Source organism: Oncorhynchus clarkii, chromosome 5 (genome assembly GCF_045791955.1).
Source record: "Oncorhynchus clarkii lewisi isolate Uvic-CL-2024 chromosome 5, UVic_Ocla_1.0, whole genome shotgun sequence".
NCBI classification, from domain to species: Eukaryota; Metazoa; Chordata; class Actinopteri; order Salmoniformes; family Salmonidae; genus Oncorhynchus; species Oncorhynchus clarkii.
The window spans coordinates 42,966,417-42,989,951 of NC_092151.1; the positions used below are offsets into that span (position 1 = coordinate 42,966,417).

At 43.8% G+C, this 23,535-nt stretch overlaps 1 protein-coding gene across 4 annotated transcripts in view; it reads left to right on the forward strand.

The window, feature by feature from the left end:
* Positions 1–22,571, forward strand: part of LOC139408885 (adenomatous polyposis coli protein-like) — a 59,441-nt gene extending 36,870 nt beyond the window's left edge. For 3 of the 4 annotated variants that reach the window (XM_071153308.1, XM_071153311.1, XM_071153309.1), the window contains 14 exons: positions 4,587–4,671; positions 4,810–5,002; positions 5,482–5,590; positions 5,779–5,895; positions 6,189–6,272; positions 7,872–7,952; positions 11,486–11,587; positions 12,699–12,860; positions 13,052–13,268; positions 13,491–13,586; positions 13,907–14,046; positions 14,364–14,558; positions 14,741–14,955; positions 15,090–22,571. In XM_071153308.1, coding sequence (XP_071009409.1) covers positions 4,587–4,671; positions 4,810–5,002; positions 5,482–5,590; positions 5,779–5,895; positions 6,189–6,272; positions 7,872–7,952; positions 11,486–11,587; positions 12,699–12,860; positions 13,052–13,268; positions 13,491–13,586; positions 13,907–14,046; positions 14,364–14,558; positions 14,741–14,955; positions 15,090–21,534 — 8,241 coding nt within the window. In that variant the 3' untranslated portion in view covers positions 21,535–22,571. Of the gene's footprint in view, positions 1–4,243; positions 4,326–4,586; positions 4,672–4,809; positions 5,003–5,481; positions 5,591–5,778; positions 5,896–6,188; positions 6,273–7,871; positions 7,953–11,485; positions 11,588–12,698; positions 12,861–13,051; positions 13,269–13,490; positions 13,587–13,906; positions 14,047–14,363; positions 14,559–14,740; positions 14,956–15,089 lie in introns of those variants that run through there. The other variant, XM_071153310.1, reaches the window with a different exon arrangement.
* The last annotated feature ends 964 nt before the right edge of the window (positions 22,572–23,535 follow it).

Consider the following 23,535-nt stretch of genomic DNA (forward strand, 5'->3'; position numbering starts at 1 on the left):
CTGGTTTCTACAGTTTGAACCCCTGCTTTCTCTGGCTCCATACGCACCCCGCCCGGCGCATCTAGATTAGAGGTCGACCGATTTTAAGATTTTTCAACACCGATACCGGTTATTGGAGGACCAAAAAAAGCCGATACCGATTAATCGGACGCTTTTTTAAAATGTATTTATTTGTAATAATGACAATTACAACAATACTGAATTAACGTATTTGAACTTAATATAATACATCAATAAAATCAATTTAGCCTCAAGTAAATAATGAAACATGTTCAATTTGGTTTAAATAATGCAAAAACAAAGTATTGGAGAAGAAAGTAAAAGAGCAATATGTGCCATGTAAAAAAGCGAACGTTTAAGTTCCATGCTCAGAACATATGAAAGCTGGTGGTTCCTTAACATGAGTCTTCAATATTCCCAGGTAAAAAGTTTTGGGTTGTAGTTATTATAGGAATTATAGGACTATTTCTCTCTATACCATTTGTATTTCATATACCTTTTGACTTTTGGATGTTCTTATAGGCACTTTAGTATTGCCAGTGTAATAGTATAGCTTCCGTCCCTCTCCTCGCCCCTACCTGGGCTTGAACCAGGAACACATCGACAACAGCATTTCTCGAAGCGTTACCCATCGCTCCACAAAAGCTGCGGCCCTTGCAGAGCAAGGGGAACAACTACAAGTCTCAGAGCGAGTGACGTCACCGATTGAAACGCTATTACCGCGCAACCCGCTAACTAGCTAGCCATTTCACATCGGTTACACCTGCCTAATCTCGGAAGTTGATAGGCTTGAAGTCATAAACAGCTCAATGCTTGAAGTATTGTGAAGAGCTGCTGGCAAAAGCAGTAAAGTGCTGTTTGAATGCGTACGAGGCTGCTGCTGCCTACCATCGCCCAGTCAGACTGCTCTATCAAATATCAAATCATAGACTTAAATACTTAAATATAACAACATAATAACACACATTAATATGGTCGAATCCAGAAACTATCATTTCGAAAACTAAACATTTATTATTTCAGTGAAATATGGAACCGTTCCGTATTTTTTCTAGGTGGCATCCCTAAGTCTAAATATTGCTGTTACATTGTACAACCTTCAATATTATGTCATAATTATGTACAATACTGGCAAATTAATTACGGTCTTTGTTAGAAATAAATGGACTTCACACAGTTCGCAATGAGCCAGGTGGCCCAAACTGCTGCATATACCCGGACTGCTTGCACGGAACGCAAGAGAAGTGACACAATTTCCCTAATTATAAGAAACTCATGTTAGCAGGCAATATTAACTAAATATGCAGGTTTAAAAAGATATACTTGAGTATTGATTTTAAAGAAAGGCATTGATATTTTAAATAAAGGTGCAATTTAAAATATATATATATATATCGGCCTAATCGGTGTCCAAAACACAGATTTCCGATTGTTATGAAAACTTGAAATCGGCCCTAATTAATCGTCCATTCCGATTAATCGGTCATGATGATCCATCATGTATGACATTCCTGGGATTGGGGGATTGAAATGCGTTATTTTTAATTTTTATTTTCATACATTAATTTAACATTTCCATAAACGTCAGTGTTTCCTTTCAAATGGTATCAATAATATGCATATACAGTGCCTTGCAAAAGTATTCGGCCCCCTTGAACTTTGCGACCTTTTGCCACATTTCAGGCTTCAAACATAAAGATATAAAACTGTATTTTTTTGTGAAGAATCAACAACAAGTGGGACACAATCATGAAGTGGAACGACATTTATTGGATATTTCAAACTTTTTTAACAAATCAAAAACTAAAAAATTGGGCGTGCAAAATTATTCAGCCCCTTTACTTTCAGTGCAGCAAACTCTCTCCAGAAGTTCAGTGAGGATCTCTGAATGATCCAATGTTGACCTAAATGACTAATGATGATAAATACAATCCACCTGTGTGTAATCAAGTCTCCGTATAAATGCACCTGCACTGTGATAGTCTCAGAGGTCCGTTAAAAGCGCAGAGAGCATCATGAAGAACAAGGAACACACCAGGCAGGTCCGAGATACTGTTGTGAAGAAGTTTAAAGCCGGATTTGGATACAAAAATATTTCCCAAGCTTTAAACATCCCAAGTAGCACTGTGCAAGCGATAATATTGAAATGGAAGGAGTATCAGACCACTGCAAATCTACCAAGACCTGGCCGTCCCTCTAAACTTTCAGCTCATACAAGGAGAAGACTGATCAGAGATGCAGCCAAGAGGCCCATGATCACTCTGGATGAACTGCAGAGATCTACAGCTGAGGTGGGAGACTCTGTCCATAGGACAACAATCAGTCGTATATTGCACAAATATGGCCTTTATGGAAGAGTGGCAAGAAGAAAGCCATTTCTTAAAGATATCCATAAAAAGTGTTGTTTAAAGTTTGCCACAAGCCACCTGGGAGACACACCAAACATGTGGAAGAAGGTGCTCTGGTCAGATGAAACCAAAATTGAACTTTTTGGCAACAATGCAAAATGTTATGTTTGGCGTAAAAGCAACACAGCTGAACACACCATCCCCACTGTCAAACATGGTGGTGGCAGCATCATGGTTTGGGCCTGCTTTTCTTCAGCAGGGACAGGGAAGATGGTTAAAATTGATGGGAAGATGGATGGAGCCAAATACAGGACCATTCTGGAAGAAAACCTGATGGAGTCTGCAAAAGACCTGAGACTGGGACGGAGATTTGTCTTCCAACAAGACAATGATCCAAAACATAAAGCAAAATCTACAATGGAATGGCTCAAAAATAAACATATCCAGGTGTTAGAATGGCCAAATCAAAGTCCAGACCTGAATCCAATCGAGAATCTGTGGAAAGAACTGAAAACTGCTGTTCATAAATGCTCTCCATCCAACCTCACTGAGCTCGAGCTGTTTTGCAAGGAGGAATGGGAAAAAATTTCAGTCTCTCGATGTGCAAAACTGATAGAGACATACCCCAAGCGACTTACAGCTGTAATCGCAGCAAAAGGTGGCGCTACAAAGTATTAACTTAAGGGGGCTGAATAATTTTGCACGCCCAATTTTTCAGTTTTTGATTTGTTAAAAAAGTTTGAAATATCCAATAAATGTCGTTCCACTTCATGATTGTGTCCTACTTGTTGTTGATTCTTCACAAAAAAATACAGTTTTATATCTTTATGTTTGAAGCCTGAAATGTGGCAAAAGGTCGCAAAGTTCAAGGGGGCCGAATACTTTCGCAAGGCACTGTACTTGTTTCAGGTCCTGAGCTACAAAGGCACAAATTGAAAAGGGTCCAATCCTTAAGAGGTTTAATGGTGCTTTAAGTACTAAGTATGCTGTTTTAGGCTAGGGTTTAGGCTACGTTCTTTAGAAAAAGCTTTTTATTTGTGGATATAGGCCTACAGCAAACAATATATTTCTTGTCGGCTACTGTATGTTTGTTGGCCTGTAATCTAATAAGACTAGAGACTGAGACGCACAACCATGCAGGGCCCGTATCTGAAATGAAGGGAGATGATGTCCATAGGGGGGAAAAAAACAGTGCTCAAAGTGACCTACAGGATGGCAGAAAATGTTGACTACAGAGTACACTGAGACCTATCAGTCAAAAGAGAAGCATCCTCCCTTCAGGTCGACGCCACTATGGCATCAATGGCTTATTTCTTATAAATCCATTAGTGGCATGCCTTCTAGGAGTGGCGACGGAGGGTCCGGTCTACAATGTGGTTCTACTGTCTGTGATCCATTAAACATGCTATCTAAAAAATGCACCTGACCAATTCATTAGATCTTATCCAAGAAGAGTCCTTTTTGTTTCTGAATAGCGTCCATTTTGCTATGAAGTACCCCGCTCGTTGATGCTACTGTTGCACTTTTCTTCCTCCAAAGAGGAAAGCTCTCCCTCAAAGCCCTGACGACATTAGATGCGTCGCTCTGTGAACCTGATCGGGATGTTGGCTACCAAAGGTCCATTCGCGTTCAGCTGGGCAACATCTAATTGACACACTGGCTAGAGAAGAGTGACTTCTAACAATGCGATCAATGGCTGTTCACCTCACTCCACAGCTTGGGTGAGATGAAAAAGGCGTAGATTAAAAAAACTAACTGGAGCCAGTCTGTAGGACTTCAGGGCTGTTTTAGAGGAAAAGAGAGGGATAAAGAGGGGGGTGGGGCTATTTGATGGCACTTCAAAGCTAGCAAATGGACCTTTTTCTCCTCTCTTCCACCCTGTCCTTCAGGCAGGATCACAAACCATCGACTCCTTATCTCTGGAATGAGATGGTGGGGGTTGAACCAAAAATAATATTTTGCACTGCAGTGTGTCAGGTTGGTTTTGATTTGATGTTTTTCACGTGTGAAATTATTATTTTTTTTTGTCAGATGTTGACTCTTCCCCCATCCCCCTTAAGCAAATGTGTGTTCCTGAACTTAAAGAACATTGCTGTTCTTTCCTGCTTTGGAAAGATGTGTGTACATATCACCTAGATAGCGGTCATATAAGCCTACAAGATGTTTTTCTTTGCTCTTTGTGATTGTGTGTTTACGGACAATACATTAAAACCCATTTTTGTTTTTTCTTTGTTTCAGGAGGTGCTGAAACACCTACAGGGAAGCATTGAAGAAGAGACTACCGATTCATCTGAACAAATCCATCTCCTAGAAAGACTGAAGAGTAAGCTTCTTAGCCCGAGCCAGACCAATTGTAGGCTTATGTAGGACGATTGTTGCACACACGAGGTGGCAGAATTAGCTCACTGAAACGCAAAGCTTCCATTAAATAACCTACATTTTATGTTCCTTCCTCCTGTAGAAATTAGCCTGGATCCTAACAGTTACCCAGGGGTGAAGCTAAGACCTAAGCTGCCCTCCATGCAGGGCTCAGGCTCTGGGCGGTCAGGGGACAGCAGCCCCAGTCCTAGCCATATGGGCTCCTTCCCCAAGAGGGGGGTGTTCAATGGGGGCCGAGACAGTGCTGGCTACCTGGAAGAGCTAGAGAAGGAGAGGTGAGCTTCTATGCTTGTATTATAAGAAATTGCAATATTTGTTCATATACTGATTTTACTGGAACAGTGATATATTCACAGAATGTCTCGATCAGGTTCTAACTGATTCCTTCCACTTGCATAGGATGTATTTTCTCATTTGTTTATACGTGTTAAGTAATGCATTCTTGGCTATACACTGTGATTTACTGCAACAATATTCATTGGTGAGTGGTTTGCCCCTCTCCCAGCCAAATCACATTACAATGGTGCAGCCTGAGGGCTGTTAGGTTGCATAGTGTATTCCCGGCATTAGTCACAGACAGGATGCATTTTTACTTTACTCTTATTCAGGACACCCTCCCTGTTTTATTCTAGTATTTCAATGCTGTATATGTATCTTTGAATTAGGTCTTTAATTTGGTGTTTAAATCACTCTGATTTCTGTCAGTGTTTTGTATCTTGGATGTCAATAGGTGTGCTTGTCTCTGTCATGTCAGGTCTTTACTGATGGCGGAGCTGGAAAAAGAGGAGAAGGAGAAAGACTGGTATTACGCACAGCTGCAGAACCTCACCAAGAGGATCGACAGCCTGCCACTGACTGAGAATGTAAGTGTTTATTTGTCGTCCAGCATGTGTTGGGGTACTCTTGTCAAAAGCGATGCAGAAATTGTATGTATAATCTGATGAAGATGAGGCGATGGTCAATTGGTCTCCTCTCTGCATTAGATATTAGAAATCACTCCATTTCATCACATGACTGATGGTTGTTTTGTTGTTCCTGTTTTCTTTCGCAGCAATTCTCCCTGCAGACTGATATGACCCGTAGGCAACTGGAGTATGAGGCGAGGCAAATCAGAGCCGCCATGGAGGAACAGCTGGGAACCTGCCAGGATATGGAGAAGAGGGCACAGGTAAGGAGAGGGGGATGAGATGAATGGATACAGGTACAGAAAGGGCAGAATATGGGTTGAGTCAGTGAGGATACAAACGCGCGCACACAGGAAAAAAAAGAATGGTCAGACAGGATACTGTAAGTGGGATAAGATGATGTAGATGGGTGGGGGCTGGACATTAGTAAATGGACTTAACGCAATAACATTTGTCTCTGCCTCTACATATGCTTTTATTCAGTCAGTGTTACATCATTGAAATATTTCATCCTCTCTGAGTGATCACGTCCTCTAAATGTCCTGCTGTACTTCAGGTGAGGGTGGCTCGCATTCAGCAGATTGAGAAGGACATGCTGAAGCTCCGACAGCACTTACAGTCCCAGTCTGCAGAACCAGAGGTACGTCCTATACCAGCCTCAGACCTAATATACTAGAATGACAAGAACATGCGTGGAGGACATGTTCTACAAGCAAAGAAGGTGTCGCCAGAAACGAGAGGGACATAATATCTCGGGAATTACATTTAGGGCCAGATTCTTGGAACAAGATTAGGTTTAGTCCTGGGGGGGAAAAAATCATTGAAAGGATGTTTTAGTCAAGGACATGCATAATCTGGGTTTGGTAAACCCAGCCCTAAATCTATTTACCATGAGATATTCTGTCCACTGTTGTTTCTGGCAGCACTTTCTCTGTATTCTGGCTACTGCCTGGCCTGTGTGGACATCTCTATCTCTACATACATGCTGTGGTTACAGTTTGTTCAGCTTTTAGTCATGTAAAGAACCAAAAGCTGCTTACATCTGAGTGTCATACCATATCGGAGTCAGCCATCCCATTTGCTGATATCTATTTAATCCTCCATGTTGTACTGGTGATAGCGACCCGCTTCCCTATGCAATGAGTTCTGTAGTGTTTAGCCTATGGCCTACATCCCTGCATTACAGAGAAACAACTCATAGACATGGACTAGTGTACAATAATGCTTCGTTACTGATCCGATGTGTCTGTTAATCTATATTGAACACGCTGTCCTTTCATCCAATCATTTTGCCGTGTTCTGCTCATCTCCTAAACAAGAGCAGCATTTATTTACTGTGGCTCCTAAGAACACTACAATGCTGGAAGCCACTCTAGAATGTGGAGTTCCATCCAGTATTCCATTTTTATCTCACTTCAGACTCTGATTCTGGGGGGTGAAATCAACCATAGGCTTTCTCTTGTTCTCTCCCTGTGTTAAATATGAAAGAGCTATCATTTGAAGTTTGCAGCACTGGACACATTAGCTGACCTAGTGACTGAGCATGTGTGCAGTCAGTCAGTCAACCAGTGACCTACCTTCTGCTCACGTTGGATGCACAGCCAAGGAGGCAAGCCATAGTCTTGGTCTGTGTCTGCATGAATGAATGCAAGCCGATGCACTCATGCCTTCATGTGTTTATTTGGTGGCCCATGCAGTGTGTGCATTTATGTCTGATGGTAATTGTTTGTGTAGTTGGTGTGTGTATACTAGTCCCTCAGCCTGCATGTGTGCTGGCTCTCATGTGTCCCCTCTCTTCATGAGTGGATTAATCTCATTGGACACATTTAATTTCACTCCCCCTCTTTGACTAATCCTGCAGACTGAGAGACAGTTTGTAGGTCAGGGATGAGGAAGCCTGATGCTCCTGCAGCTGTTCTAGCTAGCTTAGTGACTGAATGCTCTCCCCCACTCAATTTTTCTTGCTCTCTCAATCTTTCTCTCACTCCCTCTCCTACTGTCTTGCACGCTCTCTCACTCCCGTTCCTTCCTTTCCCTCTCCGCCTGCCCTATGGTGACTGATTTCTATTTCCACTTTGAACTGACTTTGCCTCTTCTTCTGTCCTTCCAGGTGACGGATTCTGTATCCTCTCTCTGTTGATTAGTTCCTCTCATCCCTCATTTAGCCTGCTACATTAATGGTTTGCTCCTCTCCTCTTGAGGTCTGACCCTTCAATCTGTCTTTCTTTCCCACCCACAGAGCAAGCACGACCAGGCTGGCCAGAGTGAAGGACCCCAGGCTTCAGGGGAGAGTGGGGGGCCAAGTGCTGGGTGTTCTCAGGTAAGACAATCTTTTACCTTCCATTCATACCTGATCGAAAATAATCAGCATTGTTTTATGGGATACAAGGAGATTTGTAGACTGATCCTGTACAGTCCAACTGCAATGTAGTCAATCTCAAACACAGATTGCTTGCAGGATTTGTGGTTAACGTTTGATGGATTCATTTGATTCTTTTACTCCTATTATGCTCCTGAAAATCTCTTCCACCATTAGCCTGACTGGCAATGTTGGTTAGGGAAGTTCAGCTGAGCAAACGTGAGCTGCCTTTGTGGCTGTGCTTAGAGCCTTGACTTTCCTGTTATTTCTAATGATTTGTGTCTTACTTCAGAGTAGGTTGTATCGCTGAGGCTTGAGGTTAAAGCGTTACTTCAGGGGTTCCCAAACCTTTTTGGCCCACGAGCCCATTTGGATACATGAAAATTCTTGTGACTCCCAAGCATTTTTTAGATGTAATTAACAGCCAATGTTTACGTTTTTCTTCGGGGCAATGGCAGTCAATTGCGAAACATTCTAACACTATTTCTGATTGTATTCTCAGCTAACTAGGGCTGACCCCAATTAGTCAACTGGTCGATTGTTTGGTCTAGAGGCTGTAGGTCGACCAAGATTTTTTTTGTTGTTGTTGCGCAATAGCAAAACATGCCCATCTCAGTGAACTAATCCATTGCGGAGGCCTAGACTTAAAGGCAATTTATGTTTGATCCGATTATGTGGTGGGGATCCATATTTTAAAAATGTATTTAACCTTTATTTAACTAGGCAAGTCAGTTAAGATCAAATTCTTATTTACAATGATGGCCTACCAAAAGGCCAAAGGCCTCCTGCTGGGATTAAAAATACAAATAAACAAAAATATAGGACAAAACACACATCACGACAAGAGGGAAGACAACACTACATAGAGACCTAAGACGACATCATAGCATGGCAGCAACACATGACAACACATCATGGTAGCAACACAAAACAGGGTACAAACATTGTTGGGCACAGACAACAGCACAAAGGGCAAGAAGGTAGAGACAACAATATATCATGCAAAGCAGCCACAACTGTCAATAAGTGTCCATGATTGAGGGGGTGACACAATTGCAGAGCCTCAGGAGGCATGCAGAGGCAAAATCGAGCTCCATGTGCCTCCCAAATGTTGTAACAATGCGGAGGACTCTGTAAAGCTCCGCATTGACATTATTGGTTGACGGTAGATGGGGGTGGTACATCCTGTATAAACACAAACTCACTTCCTTGACCACTTCCTTTACAACAGCGCTGCACTGCTCTGCAAAGTGCAAGAAGTATGTATGCCCTGACTTCTGCAGATGCCGTATCGCCGTTAATGCTGCATGGCCAATGCAGACGTCAGATTGACCATGCGGTGCCCAGATGCACAATGCACTTCTCTCTCCAGGAATGTGCTCTCCTCAATTTGTGCATTGTTTCATAACGTCATTGTGTGAATTGTTTGATTTGGATTGTTAGTGTAGGCTATATCACTTCCACACATACTGTATCACCAGTAGTACATTAACCGTTAGTTTATTTGGTTATGCTAATTTCTGTTAATGCATTCAATGTATTATAATTCCAGTCTTACCGTTCTTGTCTGAATTTTGATTAACCACATGACAATGATTTTGCGATATGAAGACGTTATTATAAATTAAATGAAACTGTTCCACACGTGCACATGAAAACCATAACTGGCACACAGATTGGTATAAATGGTGAGATAAATTGGCATTCCACAAGGTTGCCGACTCCTCAAAAAAAAAGCCAGCGGGAGGAGAATGGTTAGGTCAAGGTTTTTCTTTTCTTCCTCTAGATCTCTGGCTCACTTGAGTCATTTGTTTTATTTCATCAAACAGTAAGCTGAAAGCATCATACAAGCTCAATGCATATAGTTGATTTTATTAAAACACATAGGGTGTGTCTATATATGGAAAAGAATACTTGTTTAAACATGCATTCGCTCTTTATATTACTGTAGCATAGGCTGTGCTTCTGCAAATGTGGGTCTAACTGTCACCAATAATTAAATAAAAAAGTTACCATGATGGGTCTACATACTGAAATGGGTTGTCGGTCACCACCCTGAGCGTCGATGATTCATCATACTGTGACCAGAGTGCAGGACATAGAGAATCCATATTTAGACATCGCATATCATTTAACAGTTCACTTCATGCTGTGTGTATAAATAATGTATTATAATTTACTGGTTTCTCACATTTATTTATCCCCAGAAAATGGAGTGGTTTTGGGCAATAAATCTCGGTAACCGGGTTCCCGCCAATAAACCCAAATAGTGAACCATGAATGCGTTGTCTGCGGCATTCAGTCACATGACAGTTCGATCAGCTGTTGGATTTCACTTACTGGCATGTCAACTGAGCTAGGATCACAGTCGACTGGATTTCGCTGATTTGGTCACTCCTCTGTTGAATTGTTTTGAATTTCCCCTGCATGCTTGCTTTTAGTTCGTTCAGTTTCCCAAATATGTCTGTTACATAGGTAAGGAGACACCTCTTGTTTTTTTTTCATTACACAGAAATTCAACAAAGGCCATTGTGAATGACAACAGTTCCTCTCACAATTTAAAACAAATCTTTATCACTCCCCTCAATAACCACTTTGCCTCGGTGTGAAATAGAACATTGACATGCTCTGATCTCGTATCTCCACGTAGTTTTGCGAACAGGCGTGCGTGATGTAGTTTACAATCGATGTTACCTGCTGCGTTTCTGAGTTTTGCGCTCAGCTCTTTTGCAGCCAGTTGCTCTCTGTGTATCCATTATAGCCCAGTGGGTGTATCATACAATGCAGAGGGAGACACATTCATAACTAGAGTGCAGAGCCCCATCTGTGCAAAAGTCCGTCAATAGATCCCATGGAGTCTGACAAAAAACAATCTAGCCACGTAACACACTGAGCCGTTTCTTGCTTGGGAATCGTGAGACAGAACAATATGTCATCGTGAATAGCATCCCCTGACTAGTAGGGAACAGAAGTCAATGCATGGGCATCAGCCCTCACGGCTAACGTCCATTTGGAGAGCATAGGGGGAGGGGTTAAGTTCAGTCAGTTTACTCTTGATTACTATCAATTCTTAGCATCAAGATGTACTTAGGTATCAAAAGTAAAAGTATAAACAATTTCAAATTCCCTATGTTAAGCAAACCAGATGGCACAATGTTTTTGACGGATAGCCAGGGGCACACTCCAACACTCATCATTTACAGTTGAGTTCGGTAATATGGTGCCGTAGCTCAGTTGAGTATTTAATACTGTTGCTTTGAGAATGTATGAGGCACGTTGTGCATGAACGGAGGTGTGAGGATTGTACGAGTGAGTTTTGTACGAGTTAACATATTGATCTGAAGTAAAGAAGTTCAGTTTAATTGCTCAACAAGCCTCCTTGCATTTGTAACATTTACAAACAAAGCATTTGTTTAGTGAGTCCTCCAGATCAGAGGTAGTAGGGATGACCAGGGATGTTCTCTTGATAAAATGTTTTTCTTAATTTCTTTTAGGGTTCAAGCAGTCGCCTGGATCACGATTCTGCCAGTGAAATAAATTTGGGTGTGGGTAGTTACTCTGTGCCCCGCCGACTGACCAGTCACCTGGGCACCAAGGTAACCAGAGATTCTAATACACCTCAGGTTGATATAGTTCTACTGTTACTATGAAACAGCCCCCGTTAACAATTAACCACATGAGATCTGCCTGCATGTCCAAACCGGAATTGTGAAATGTTATCTGTACTGAACAAAAATATAAACGCAACATGCAACAATTTCACATGAGTAAATCGGTCAATTGAAATAAGTTCATTAGGCCCTATTCTATGGGTATCACATGACTTGGAATACAAATATGCGTCTGTTGGTCCCAGTTACCTTAAAAAAATGGGTCTCACAATGGGCCTCAGGATCTCATGGTATATTTGTGCATTGAAATTGCCATCTGTAAATTGCAGTTGTGTTCGTTGTCTGTAGCTTATGCCTGCCCATACCATAACCCTACCGCCACCATGGGGCACTCTGTTCACATTCACAATTCGCAAAATTTCTCACGCACACAACGTGTGGTCTGCGGTTGTGAGGCTAGTTGGACGTACTCCCAAATTCTCAAACGATTATGGTAGAGAAATGAACATTTAAATTATTTGGCAACAGCTCTGGTGGACATTCCGTAAGGTAGCATGCCAATTGCACGCTCCCTCAAAACTTGAGACATCTGTTGCATTGTGTTGTGACACAACTGCACATTTTAGTGGCCTTTTGTTCCCAGCTCAAGGTGCATCTGTGTAATGACCATGCTGTTTAATCAGCTTCTTGATAAGCCACACCTGTCAGCTGGATGGATTATCTTGGCAAAGGCTAAATGATCTCTAACAGGGATGTAAACAAACGTGTGCACAGAATTTGAGCGAAATGTGCTTTTTTGTGCACATGGAATATTTCTGGGGTCTTTTGTTTCAGCTCATAAAACATGGGACCAACACTTTACATGTTGCATTTATATTTTTTTCAGTGTAGTTTAGCAATTTCATAAAACCATCTCCTGCTGCGCTGCATAAAAGTTTTACATTTATTTTAACAGAAGTAGTCCACATAAATTAGATTGCATCCCACGGGGGATAATGTTATCAATTTCGATATGAATAACTTGTTTTGACCTATAAATTATCAGTGTGTCTTCTACAACATAGTTGTTCTCATGGTCGGCCTTCTTGCCCTACAGGTGGAGATGGTATATTCCCTTCTTTCAATGCTGGGGACCCACGATAAAGATGACATGTCTCGCACTCTGCTTGCCATGTCCAGCTCTCAGGACAGCTGCATCGCCATGCGTCAGTCTGGCTGCCTTCCCTTACTCATCCAGCTCCTCCACGGCAACGACAAGGTTTGAAATGTTACTCTTTTTTTTTATAGATAACTTTGATTTGTATCAATAGTTATTTGTTTTACCATGAAGGATCACTTTGGAAATATGTGTAAATTCATGCTTTCGCGTGAAATCCTCTGGGATCAAATATCTTGTCGATGTATGTATTATAATTTTTTTTACCCTAAAAACATTTGATTCAATTCAAGGACTCTGTGCTGCTGGGGAACTCACGGGGAAGCAAGGAGGCCCGGGCGAGAGCCAGCGCCGCCCTTCATAACATTATCCACTCCCAGCCTGATGATAAGAGGGGTCGCAGGGAGATCAGAGTGCTGCACCTCCTGGAGCAGATCAGGGTCTACTGTGAGACCTGCTGGGAGTGGCAGGAAAGCCATGAGAGAGGAGTGGACCAGGACAAGAACCCCAGTGAGGCTTACTTTGTTTTTACTGTGTTGTATTGATTTTGTGTATCTAGTCTTGATGTGTTGGTGTATGTATTGCTGACCTCACAAGAATAATTTCAATGAAATATAATATGAAATAAAATATTGTGTCGTAGAGATGAACTGTGTCGATTTGGTTAGTGAATGGACATTTGGATGGGTAATGGATTTTTGTTACCAAATGGTGTGTTTGTGTGAACCCCAGTGCCCTCTCCCGTGGAGCATCAGATCTGCCCAGCGGTGTGTGTTCTTATGAAGCTGTCCTTTGACGAAGAGCACAGGCATGCTATGAATGAGCTCGGTAAGCATTCATCAAATTTACTTTATTTTTTACTTCGAATAATTAACCAGGGTAATCACCTCCACTGCTTTCCAGGCAGTTATCTTTAAAGATAACACATTTGATGGATTTTATATTTCATACCATTATCATCACCAAGCAACCATAGCAGAACAGAGCTACTTATTATGTTAGAGAAATAATTGATGTATTCATCACTGTAAATATGTAGGATCTTCTGCAATGTCCTTAATTAAGGACATTATATAGTAGAACATTCATGGGGCAGACTCATTCAATTTATTGATTGGCATTTCTCCTGCTGTGCTGTGTGTTCCCAGGGGGCCTGCAGGCCATAGGGGAGCTGCTCCAAGTGGACTGTGAAATCTATGGCCTCACCAGCGACCACTACAGCGTCACTCTGAGGAGATACGCTGGCATGGCCCTCACCAACCTCACCTTTGGGGATGTTGCCAATAAGGTGAGCTTATTCAGACTATGTAGCCTTATGTCAGATATAGATTGATTGTGTGTGGAATTGTTACAGAACATTTTGGGATGTCTACCTTGTGGCTGGTTCCTCAGGTCCAGATTAAGCCTATTCCTAGAGTAAAAAAAAAAGAAGTTTAATCTCCATTGAGCATGCTTTTTAGTTTAGGAGTAGGCTCAATCGGAGTCTGGGAAACCTTCCCACATGTGTGCTTACACCTGAGAGTAAGTGTATTCAATGATAATCTTGTTCTAAAAAGTATGACTTCAACTTAATAATAAGCATCTTTCTGTATCTTCAATCCTCAGGCAACACTGTGTTCCATGAAGGGATGCATGAGGGCCATGGTGGCTCAGCTGAAGTCTGAGAGTGAGGATCTACAGCAGGTGATTGCCAGTGTGTTGAGGAACCTGTCCTGGCGTGCGGATGTGAACAGTAAGAAGACCCTCCGCGAGGTGGGCAGCGTCAGGGCTCTGATGGAGTGTGCCTTGGAGGTACAGAAGGTGAGACGCATCATGAATACATTTTCAATTACAGGTCACCTTGGTTACTTTGGTACGAATATATAATTAGGAGCACATAATGTATAAATATTTGAATGAAATGTCCAATAGGAATTTGATCAAGATATTTGCTTAAAGATGTATTCACTGGCTAATAGTTTGTCCTCTTTCCCTTTTTATAGGAGTCTACTCTGAAGAGTGTCCTCAGTGCCCTGTGGAACCTGTCAGCTCACTGCACTGAGAACAAAGCTGACATCTGTGCTGTTGAGGGGGCTTTGGCCTTCCTGGTTAGCACTCTGACGTACCGAAGCCAAACCAACACCCTTGCCATCATTGAAAGTGGAGGAGGCATCTTACGCAACGTGTCTAGTCTCATTGCTACAAATGAAGATCACAGGTGTGTTTTCTAAAATCAAAAGTGATTAACTAGTATTATGCTGTTAAATATTCTAATTATTTGATATTTTACTGTATCCCCTGTAGTAATTTTTACACTTGAAAGCTTACAAGACCATATGTTTCTGTCTGTAGGCAAATCCTGAGAGAGAACAACTGTCTTCAGACACTCCTGCAGCACCTGAAGTCTCACAGCCTGACTATTGTGAGCAACGCGTGCGGCACGCTGTGGAACCTCTCTGCCCGCAACGCAAAGGACCAGGAGGCCTTGTGGGACATGGGTGCTGTGAGCATGCTGAAGAACCTCATCCACTCCAAGCACAAGATGATCGCCATGGGCAGCGCCGCAGCACTGAGGAACCTCATGGCCAACAGGCCCGCCAAATACAAGGACGCCAACATCATGTCGCCTGGATCCAGCCTGCCCTCTCTTCATGTCAGGAAACAGAAAGCCTTGATCGAGGAACTGGACTCTCAGCACCTCTCTGAGACATTTGACAACATTGACAATTTAAGCCCCAAGGCGTCCCACAGGGGTAAACCAAGCAGGCACAAGCAGAATGTCTACAGTGATTACGATGGTGTTTCTAGATCGGAAGGGTTTAGCCCCAACAGTGTGCCTGTGCGCCCCCCTTACGTGAACACACCAGTTCTGTCGAGCCCGTCACCCAGAGAGAACCCAAGGGGAAACATAGACAGTGTTAGGGCTGAGAGGGATCGAAGCCAGGACAGAGACAGACCAAGGGGTGGACCCGGGGGTTTCCCCCCAGATCATGACTCTAAGAGAATGCAGATGCCTGCCACAACAGCTGCTCAGATCGCCATGGTGATGGAGGAGGTGAAAAGCATTCACTTGCTGACTGGTCTGGATGATCGGTCACCAGAGAGCCCTAATCAAGACCCTCACCGTAACACTGCAGCACATGGTCATTCAAATGTATACCCCTACACTAAGCCCGATCACTCGGGCAGACCTTGTCCAATGCCCAAGTTAGAATACAGGGCGTCAAACGACAGTCTCAACAGTGTCAACAGCACTGACGGCTATGGTAAAAGAGGCCAGATGAAGCCATCTGTGGACTCTTACTCTGAGGATGATGAGGGGAAGTGTTGCGTCTATAGAAAATATCCTGCAGACCTCGCTCACAAGATCCACAATGCAAACCACATGGAAGATGATGATGGAGAAGTTGACACACCCATCAATTACAGCCTGAAGTATTCTGATGAGCAGCTGAACTCTGGTCGGCAAAGTCCAAGCCAAAATGAAAGGTGGGTGAGGCCTAAGCACATGGAGGAGGAGATGAAACGGACAGATCAGAGGTCGGTGCGATCTCAAAGCCCAGGCTACCCCATGTACACAGAGGGCAACAGTGAGGGCGAGGAAAAACTCAAGTACAAGCCCAGGTTCGTGCAAACCGAAATGCCACAGGGATTCAGATCAAGGAACGCCAATCAACAAGATCAAAGCAATGCTGGCCCCACTCAAGGAATTAACAAAAAGATGAATAACCAGACTATGTGCCAGTCTGTGGATGATTACAGTGATGACAAACCAACCAATTATAGTGAGCGATACTCAGAGGAAGAACAACAAGATGACCAGCCGACCAATTACAGCATGAAGTACAACGAGGAACATCACGGAGAACCCATTGATTACAGTCTGAAATACTCAGACTCCTCCTCCCAAAAATCCATGTTTAGTCATTCAAAGTCATCCTCCACTCAGAGCTCAGTGAAAGACAATCTGAGCCAAGATGGTTCCACATCATCCGTGTCATCCATAAAGAATGCAGGAAGACAAATGCAGCTACATCCCTCCTCGGCTCAAATGAGATCAGAGCCAACTCGGCCAGGCCAGAAGAACACAATATCCAAACCCCCTACCGTCAATCAAGAGACACTACAGACGTACTGTGTTGAGGACACACCCATCTGTTTCTCAAGGGGTAGCTCTTTGTCATCCTTGTCCTCAGAGGAGGACGGAATGGAGGGCTGCAAGAGGAATGTAAATGCTACTAGTAACTACCCAACTCTTCCCATCTCTGAGAAAGAGTCCACTGGCGGTCACACACAAGAACAACGCAGAACTGAGAGCCAGTCGTCTGTGCAGTATGTCCGAATGAAGCCTCTAAGAAATAGTCAAGTTCATGGAGATGGATCCAGACATCACAAAGCTGTTGAGTTTTCATCTGGAGCCAAATCCCCATCCAAAAGTGGCGCCCAGACCCCCAAAAGCCCCCCAGAACAGTATGTGCAGGAGACACCCCTCATGTTCAGCAGATGCACATCTGTAAGCTCTCTCGACAGCTTTGAGAGCCATTCCATCGCTAGCTCTATACAGAGTGAATTGTGTAGCGGTATGCCCAGTGGAATCATTAGTCCAAGCGATCTGCCCGACAGCCCTGGTCAGACCATGCCTCCGAGCCGAAGCAAAACACCACCACCGCCCCCACAAAATCAACATCCACCCCAAATGAAACACAAAAAGGTGCCACCTCCGCCACCTCCGAGGGCGGATATGGCTCCAAGACATGCTGCTGTACACGCTGCTGTCCAGAAAGTCCAGGTGCTTCCGGATAATGACACCCTCCTACACTTTGCAACAGAGAGTACCCCAGAAGGATTCTCTTGCGCATCCAGCCTCAGTGCTTTAAGCTTAGATGAACCTTACATTCAGAAAGATGAGCTCAAGATCATGCCTCCTGTTCATGAAGACGACCAGGGAATTGAGGCTGAGCATGAGAATGATGACACTACAGAACCCCCAAGCCAAGGGAAGCGAGAGATGGAAAAAGACATTCTGGACGATTCAGATGATGACGATATAGAAATACTGGAGGCTTGCATAAACTCAGCCATGCCAACAAAGTCATCAAGAAAACTCAAAAAGCAATCCCCTTCCAACACTACTTCTAGAATACCACCACCTACTGCCCGTAAACCAAGCCAACTTCCTGTGTACAAATTACACCCTTCACAAACCAGAGGACAACAGAAGACCGTGAACTTTGCCCATGGAGAGGACATGCCTAGGATTTACTGTGTAGAGGGAACCCCTATCAATTTCTCAACAGCCACATCTCTCAGCGACCTAACCATTGATTCACCCCCTAATGAGCTGGCCAATGCTGAAAGCCGTGCTCCTCCTCGTGCAGAAATATCATCCAGTCAAAGAAGGGACACTATTCCAGAAGGTAAATGTACAGAGGAAAAAGATGCAGGTGTTACTTCTTCCTCCATACAAGCAGCCGGGACAGAAAATGAAGGGGATGATATTTTAGCAGAGTGTATCAGTTCAGCCATGCCGAAAGGTAAAATCCACAAATCATTTAGAGTACAGAAAATGTTCGATCAACCACTGCACCCGTCAGCTTCTCCTGTTAGCCTAGTCCAGCAGGAGGTTGAAAAGAAGCCCACTTCCCCTGTTAAACCAATGCCACAGAGTAGTGAGTACAGAGCTAGGATGATTAAGAAACCCCAGCCTCCATTCAACTTTTCTTCATACCCTGATAAAAACAAAGAAACCAAAATGCAACAGACAAAAACGGCATCCAGAGATTTCACAGATAAGCCACCAAATGCGGAGAGGCCACGGCCAGGGTTTGCTTTTGACTCGCCACAGCATTACACACCAATAGAGGGTACACCCTATTGCTTCTCACGCAATGATTCACTGAGTTCATTGGACTTTGAGGATGAGGAACCTAACCTCGCCAAGGAAAAGGCAGAACTCAGAAAAGACAAAGACCAGAGAAAAGCTTCAACAAAAGACTGTGGAAAGCCATCGTTAAGAGCAAACAGGGAAAATCTACCACAGACTGCTCCAACAAAACCTCAGCAACAGAAGCAGGCAATATTTCCACAAGCATCCAAAGAAAACATGGGGCCAGTGCCAGATGAGAAGCAGAAGTTTTCCATTGAAGACACACCGATGTGTTTCTCTAGAAACTCATCTCTCAGCTCTTTAAGTGACATTGACCAAGAGAACAACAACAAAGACCTCCAGCCAAAAGAAGAAGAAGAAGAAGAAGAGGAGGATGTAACTCAGGTGGAAGCTCCTACAAGACCCCAAGCCTCTGGTTACGCACCAAAAGCCTTTCATGTTGAAGATACCCCTGTGTGTTTTTCAAGAAACAGTTCACTCAGCTCACTAAGCATTGACTCAGAAGATGACCTTCTACAAGAGTGCATCAGTTCAGCCATGCCAAAAAAGAAGAAACAGACAGCGAGAAATAAAGAGGGGAATGACCAAGGAGATGCCATTGAGGAGAGAGGTATGGATGGCATTTTAGCTGAGGAGCCAGAACTCACATTAGATCTCACTGATACACATAGTCCAGTTTCAGAACAAGCCTTATCGCCAGACTCTGAGTCCTTTGATTGGAAGGCCATCCAAGAGGGTGCCAATTCCATCGTCAGTAGTTTGCACCAGGCAGCTGCTAGCCTCTCTAGACAAGGCTCATCTGACTCTGACTCAATCCTCTCCCTCAAATCTGGAATATCCCTTGGGTCTCCCTTTCATTTACCCTTAAATAATTCAGAGGATAATAAATCTGCATCTGACAAAGGACGCCCACGGATATTAAAACCTGGTGAAAAGAGCACGTTAGAAGCAAAAAAAAAAGAAAAGGAAGAGGAGGCAGCAAAAGCTCTTAAAGGGGGCAAGAAAGTCTACAAAAGTCTCATAACAGGAAAACCACGTGCAATCACTGAGACCCCAGCCTCATTACAGCAGAGGCAGATGGCCCCTACTGTTCCAATCTCTCGTGGTAGGACAATGATCCATGTCCCTGGTGTTAGAAGCAGTTCTCCAAGCACTAGCCCAGTCCAAAAGAAGCCTCCAGCCCGCGGTCCAGCCTCAGTCTCAAAAATTCCCCCTACCCAAGGGCAGTGCTCCAGTAATTCAAACAGAAGCATTAAACCACCTGCTAAATCTGACCCTAGTCCCGCCAGGGATCAGCCTGGATCTCAATCGGGATCAAGTAAAGCTTCATCACGATCTGGATCCAGAGACTCCACACCATCCAGGCCAGCTCAGCAGTCCTTGACCACCAGACCCATGCAGTCACCTGGTCGCTCCTCTGTGTCACCTGGAAGAAATGGTCTGGGCTCCTCAAACAAATTATCCCAACTGCCTCGCACTGCTTCTCCAAGCACATCGTCAACCAAGTCTTCTGGTTCTGGCAGGATGTCCTACACCTCCCCTGGAAGACAGATGGGTCAGCAAACGCCACCCAAGCAGACTGGCTTGACTAGAAGCACTAGCGGAATCCCTAGGAGTGAATCTGCCTCAAAGAGCCTGAATCAGTGTGGAGTTACTGGCACATCTAAGAAGCAAGATTTGTCCAGGATGACATCCACAAAGTCAAGTGGAAGTGAGTCAGACCGGTCGGAGAAACCTGCCCTAGTTCGCCAGTCAACGTTCATCAAAGAGGCCCCTAGTCCAACACTGAAGAGGAAATTGGAAGAGTCTGCCTCGTTTGAGTCTCTGTCCCCCTCCTCTACCAGCCAGTCTCAAACGCCTGTGTCAAGCCCGTCTTTGCCAGATATGTCGTTGACTCTGCCCTATCAAGGAAGTCAGGGAAGCAACTGGAAAAAGTCCCCTCAGAGTCAAAACTCTTCAGAAAATGAGGATGGGAAACCTGAAAGGGGAGGGAAACACGACATCTCCAGATCCCATTCAGAAAGCCCCTCCAGACTCCCTAATCTTAACAGGACAGGGACATGGAAGAGGGAGAAAAGCAAACACTCCTCCTCTCTTCCAAGGGTTGGCACCTGGAAGAGAACTGGCAGCTCCTCGTCCATCCTCTCTGCCTCCTCTGAGTCAAGTGAAAAGGGCAAAAGTGAGGATGAACGACAGCCACTGAGTCCAGCCCAAAGGTCCCCACACGGTAAAGATGGAAACCCTTTAAAAGGAACATGGAGGAAGATGAAGGACAGTGAAATATCTCAGTCAGAAGGCCACGATTCTTCCTCCATAGACTCTAACACCATGGCCATGGGGTACCAAATGAGCCCTGCAGTGTCCAAGACTGAGGATGTGTGGGTGAGGATTGAGGACTGTCCCATCAACAGTCCGAGGTCTGTAAAATCTCCAACAGCAAACACACCTCCAGTAATCGACAGTGTTCTAGTCAAAATGCCCTCTGTTGATCTCTTGTCAAGTGAAACCCATCCCAAACAGTCCAAAAATGAAAGTGTAAATGCTCGTAGGCTAGGTCCAGAGACTAATTTAAACTTGTTTAGGAGCAGTGAGAGTCTTGATAAGAAAGGGCCAGACCTCAAGCCTGCTCAGAGCATCATCCCAGAGGCCCATGAGCTGCCTGTTGCTGAACGCACCCCTTTTAGCTCCTCCAACTCTAGCAAACACAGCTCACCTAGTGGTGCTGTGGCTGCCAGGGTCAGCCCTTTCAATTACACTCCTAGCCCCAGGAAGAGCAGTGCTGACAGTGCCACACCACCACGACCCTCACAGATACCCACGCCTGTCAGCGTCACCAACAGTGCAAAAAAGAGAGAATCTAAAGGAGAAAGTGCTGGAGAAAGTGGGTCCTACATTGTAACCTCAGTTTAAGTCCCTTGAGGCTAGACTACACAAACACAACCACGATCTAGGGGAAATGTCTTGAGCATACCTAGTGACCTCTGTTGTAAAGAATTATTCAAACACCAAGCAAAGATCATGGATTCATCAACTTTTGGTTTAAAAAAACTAACATGTAAATAATAGTGAGATACTAGAGGGTTATTGTAGTTGATGCCTAGCCTAATTGCTGGGCTCGTGTTTCTTTGCTGGTAGGAATGTGGCTGGGACACTTGGTTATCAGAGAACGAGAGAGAGGGAGACCTCTGAAGGATAATGTATGTGAATTTGTACTGTACAGATTTTAATTATGTATGTATTTAATTTAAACCCCTGTAAAGATCCTGAATCTTGTCTGACTTGACAAAGATAATCACTTAAAGTTGCCTATTTGGGTTGTTAAATCACTTAAAGATGGACTTTAATGCTACTCCATTTATTTTTTATTAAACCTAAGTTTCAGTCAAAGAAAATGAATTCTCACTTTTACTACTGCAAATGTATTATAAACTTCCCTTCCTTGCATGACCTGATGGTTTGGTTCCTGAAGTAAAGATTAACATGTATGTGGTCACATGTGTTGGTAGCTGTAGTGTAACATTTTACACTATCTTTATGTGTGCTCTGAAAGTAAAGGGATTATCTGCAAGTTACCCTTGACACCTTTTCGATTGAGAAAATATTTACATTGGAAAATAGATTATATAAGAGTAGATAGATACATTGCTCTGCTGTTTAACTGTTATCAGGTGAGTTGGATGCTTTTTAACTATCTCAGAAGGACTGAATGAACACTTTGAACAAAATAAATTATTACTGTAGGTTTTTGGTGTTGGTAAATAATTTTTAAAGCTCATTTTACTTCCCCTGTAATCACTGTAATGCTGAAGCACATAAAATGACACTGTGTGAATGACTGTTTGTTTTATTTTCTCATGCAATAAAGTAGTGGTTGTATATTCAAAGGAAAAAATTACACTTACAAATTGTAAATCAAAATAATAAACGTTAACATTTTTGGTGCAAAACTAGTGTCCAGTGTTACTGAACAGTGGAAGGGTTGTGTGTATCAAGCTTTGATAATTTGGTATCAATCTTGAAGATATTTTGGTAGTGAATGGAATTTAAGCTCTGCTTCCAGTCAAATCAAATGTATTTATAAAGCCCTTACATCAGCTATCTCAAAGCTGTACAGAAACCCAGCCTAAAACCCCAAACAGCAAGCAATGCAAGTGTAGAAGCACGGTGGTGAGGAAACACTCCCCAGAAAGAAACCTAGAGCGGAACCAGGCTATGAGGGGTGGCCAGTCCTCTTCTGGCTGGGCCGGGTGGAGATTATAACAGAACATGGCCGAGATGTTCAAATGTTCGGCAGGGTCCAAAGATAATCAGTGGTTGTCGAGGGTGCAACAGGTCAGCACCTCAGGATTAAATTTCAGTTGGATTTTCATAGCCGTCCGGTGAACAAGTCCGTTGAAACTGGAGCAGCAGCATGGCCAGGTGGACTGAGGACAGCAAGGAGTCATCAGGCCAGGTTGCCCTGAGGCATGGTCCTAGGGCTCAGGTCCTCCGAGAGAATTAGAGCATACTTAAATTCACACAGGACACCGGATAAGACAGGAAGAAATACTCCAGATATAACAGACTGACCTAGCCCCCTGACACAAACTACTGCAGCATAAATACTGGAGGCTGAGACAGGAGGGGTCGGGAGACACTGTGGCCCCATCCGACAATACCCCCGGACAGGGCCAAACAGGCAGGATATAACACCACCCACTCTGCCAAAGCACAGACCCCACACCACTAAAGGGATATCTTCAACCACCAACTTACCATTCTGAGACAAGGCCGAGTATAGCCCACAAAGATCTCCGCCACGGCACAACCCAAGGAGCCCCTGTAATAGGGTTAGAGGCAGAGAATCCCAGTGGAGAGAGGGGAACCGGCCAGGCAGAGACAGCAAGGGCGGTTCGTTGCTCCAGTGCCTTT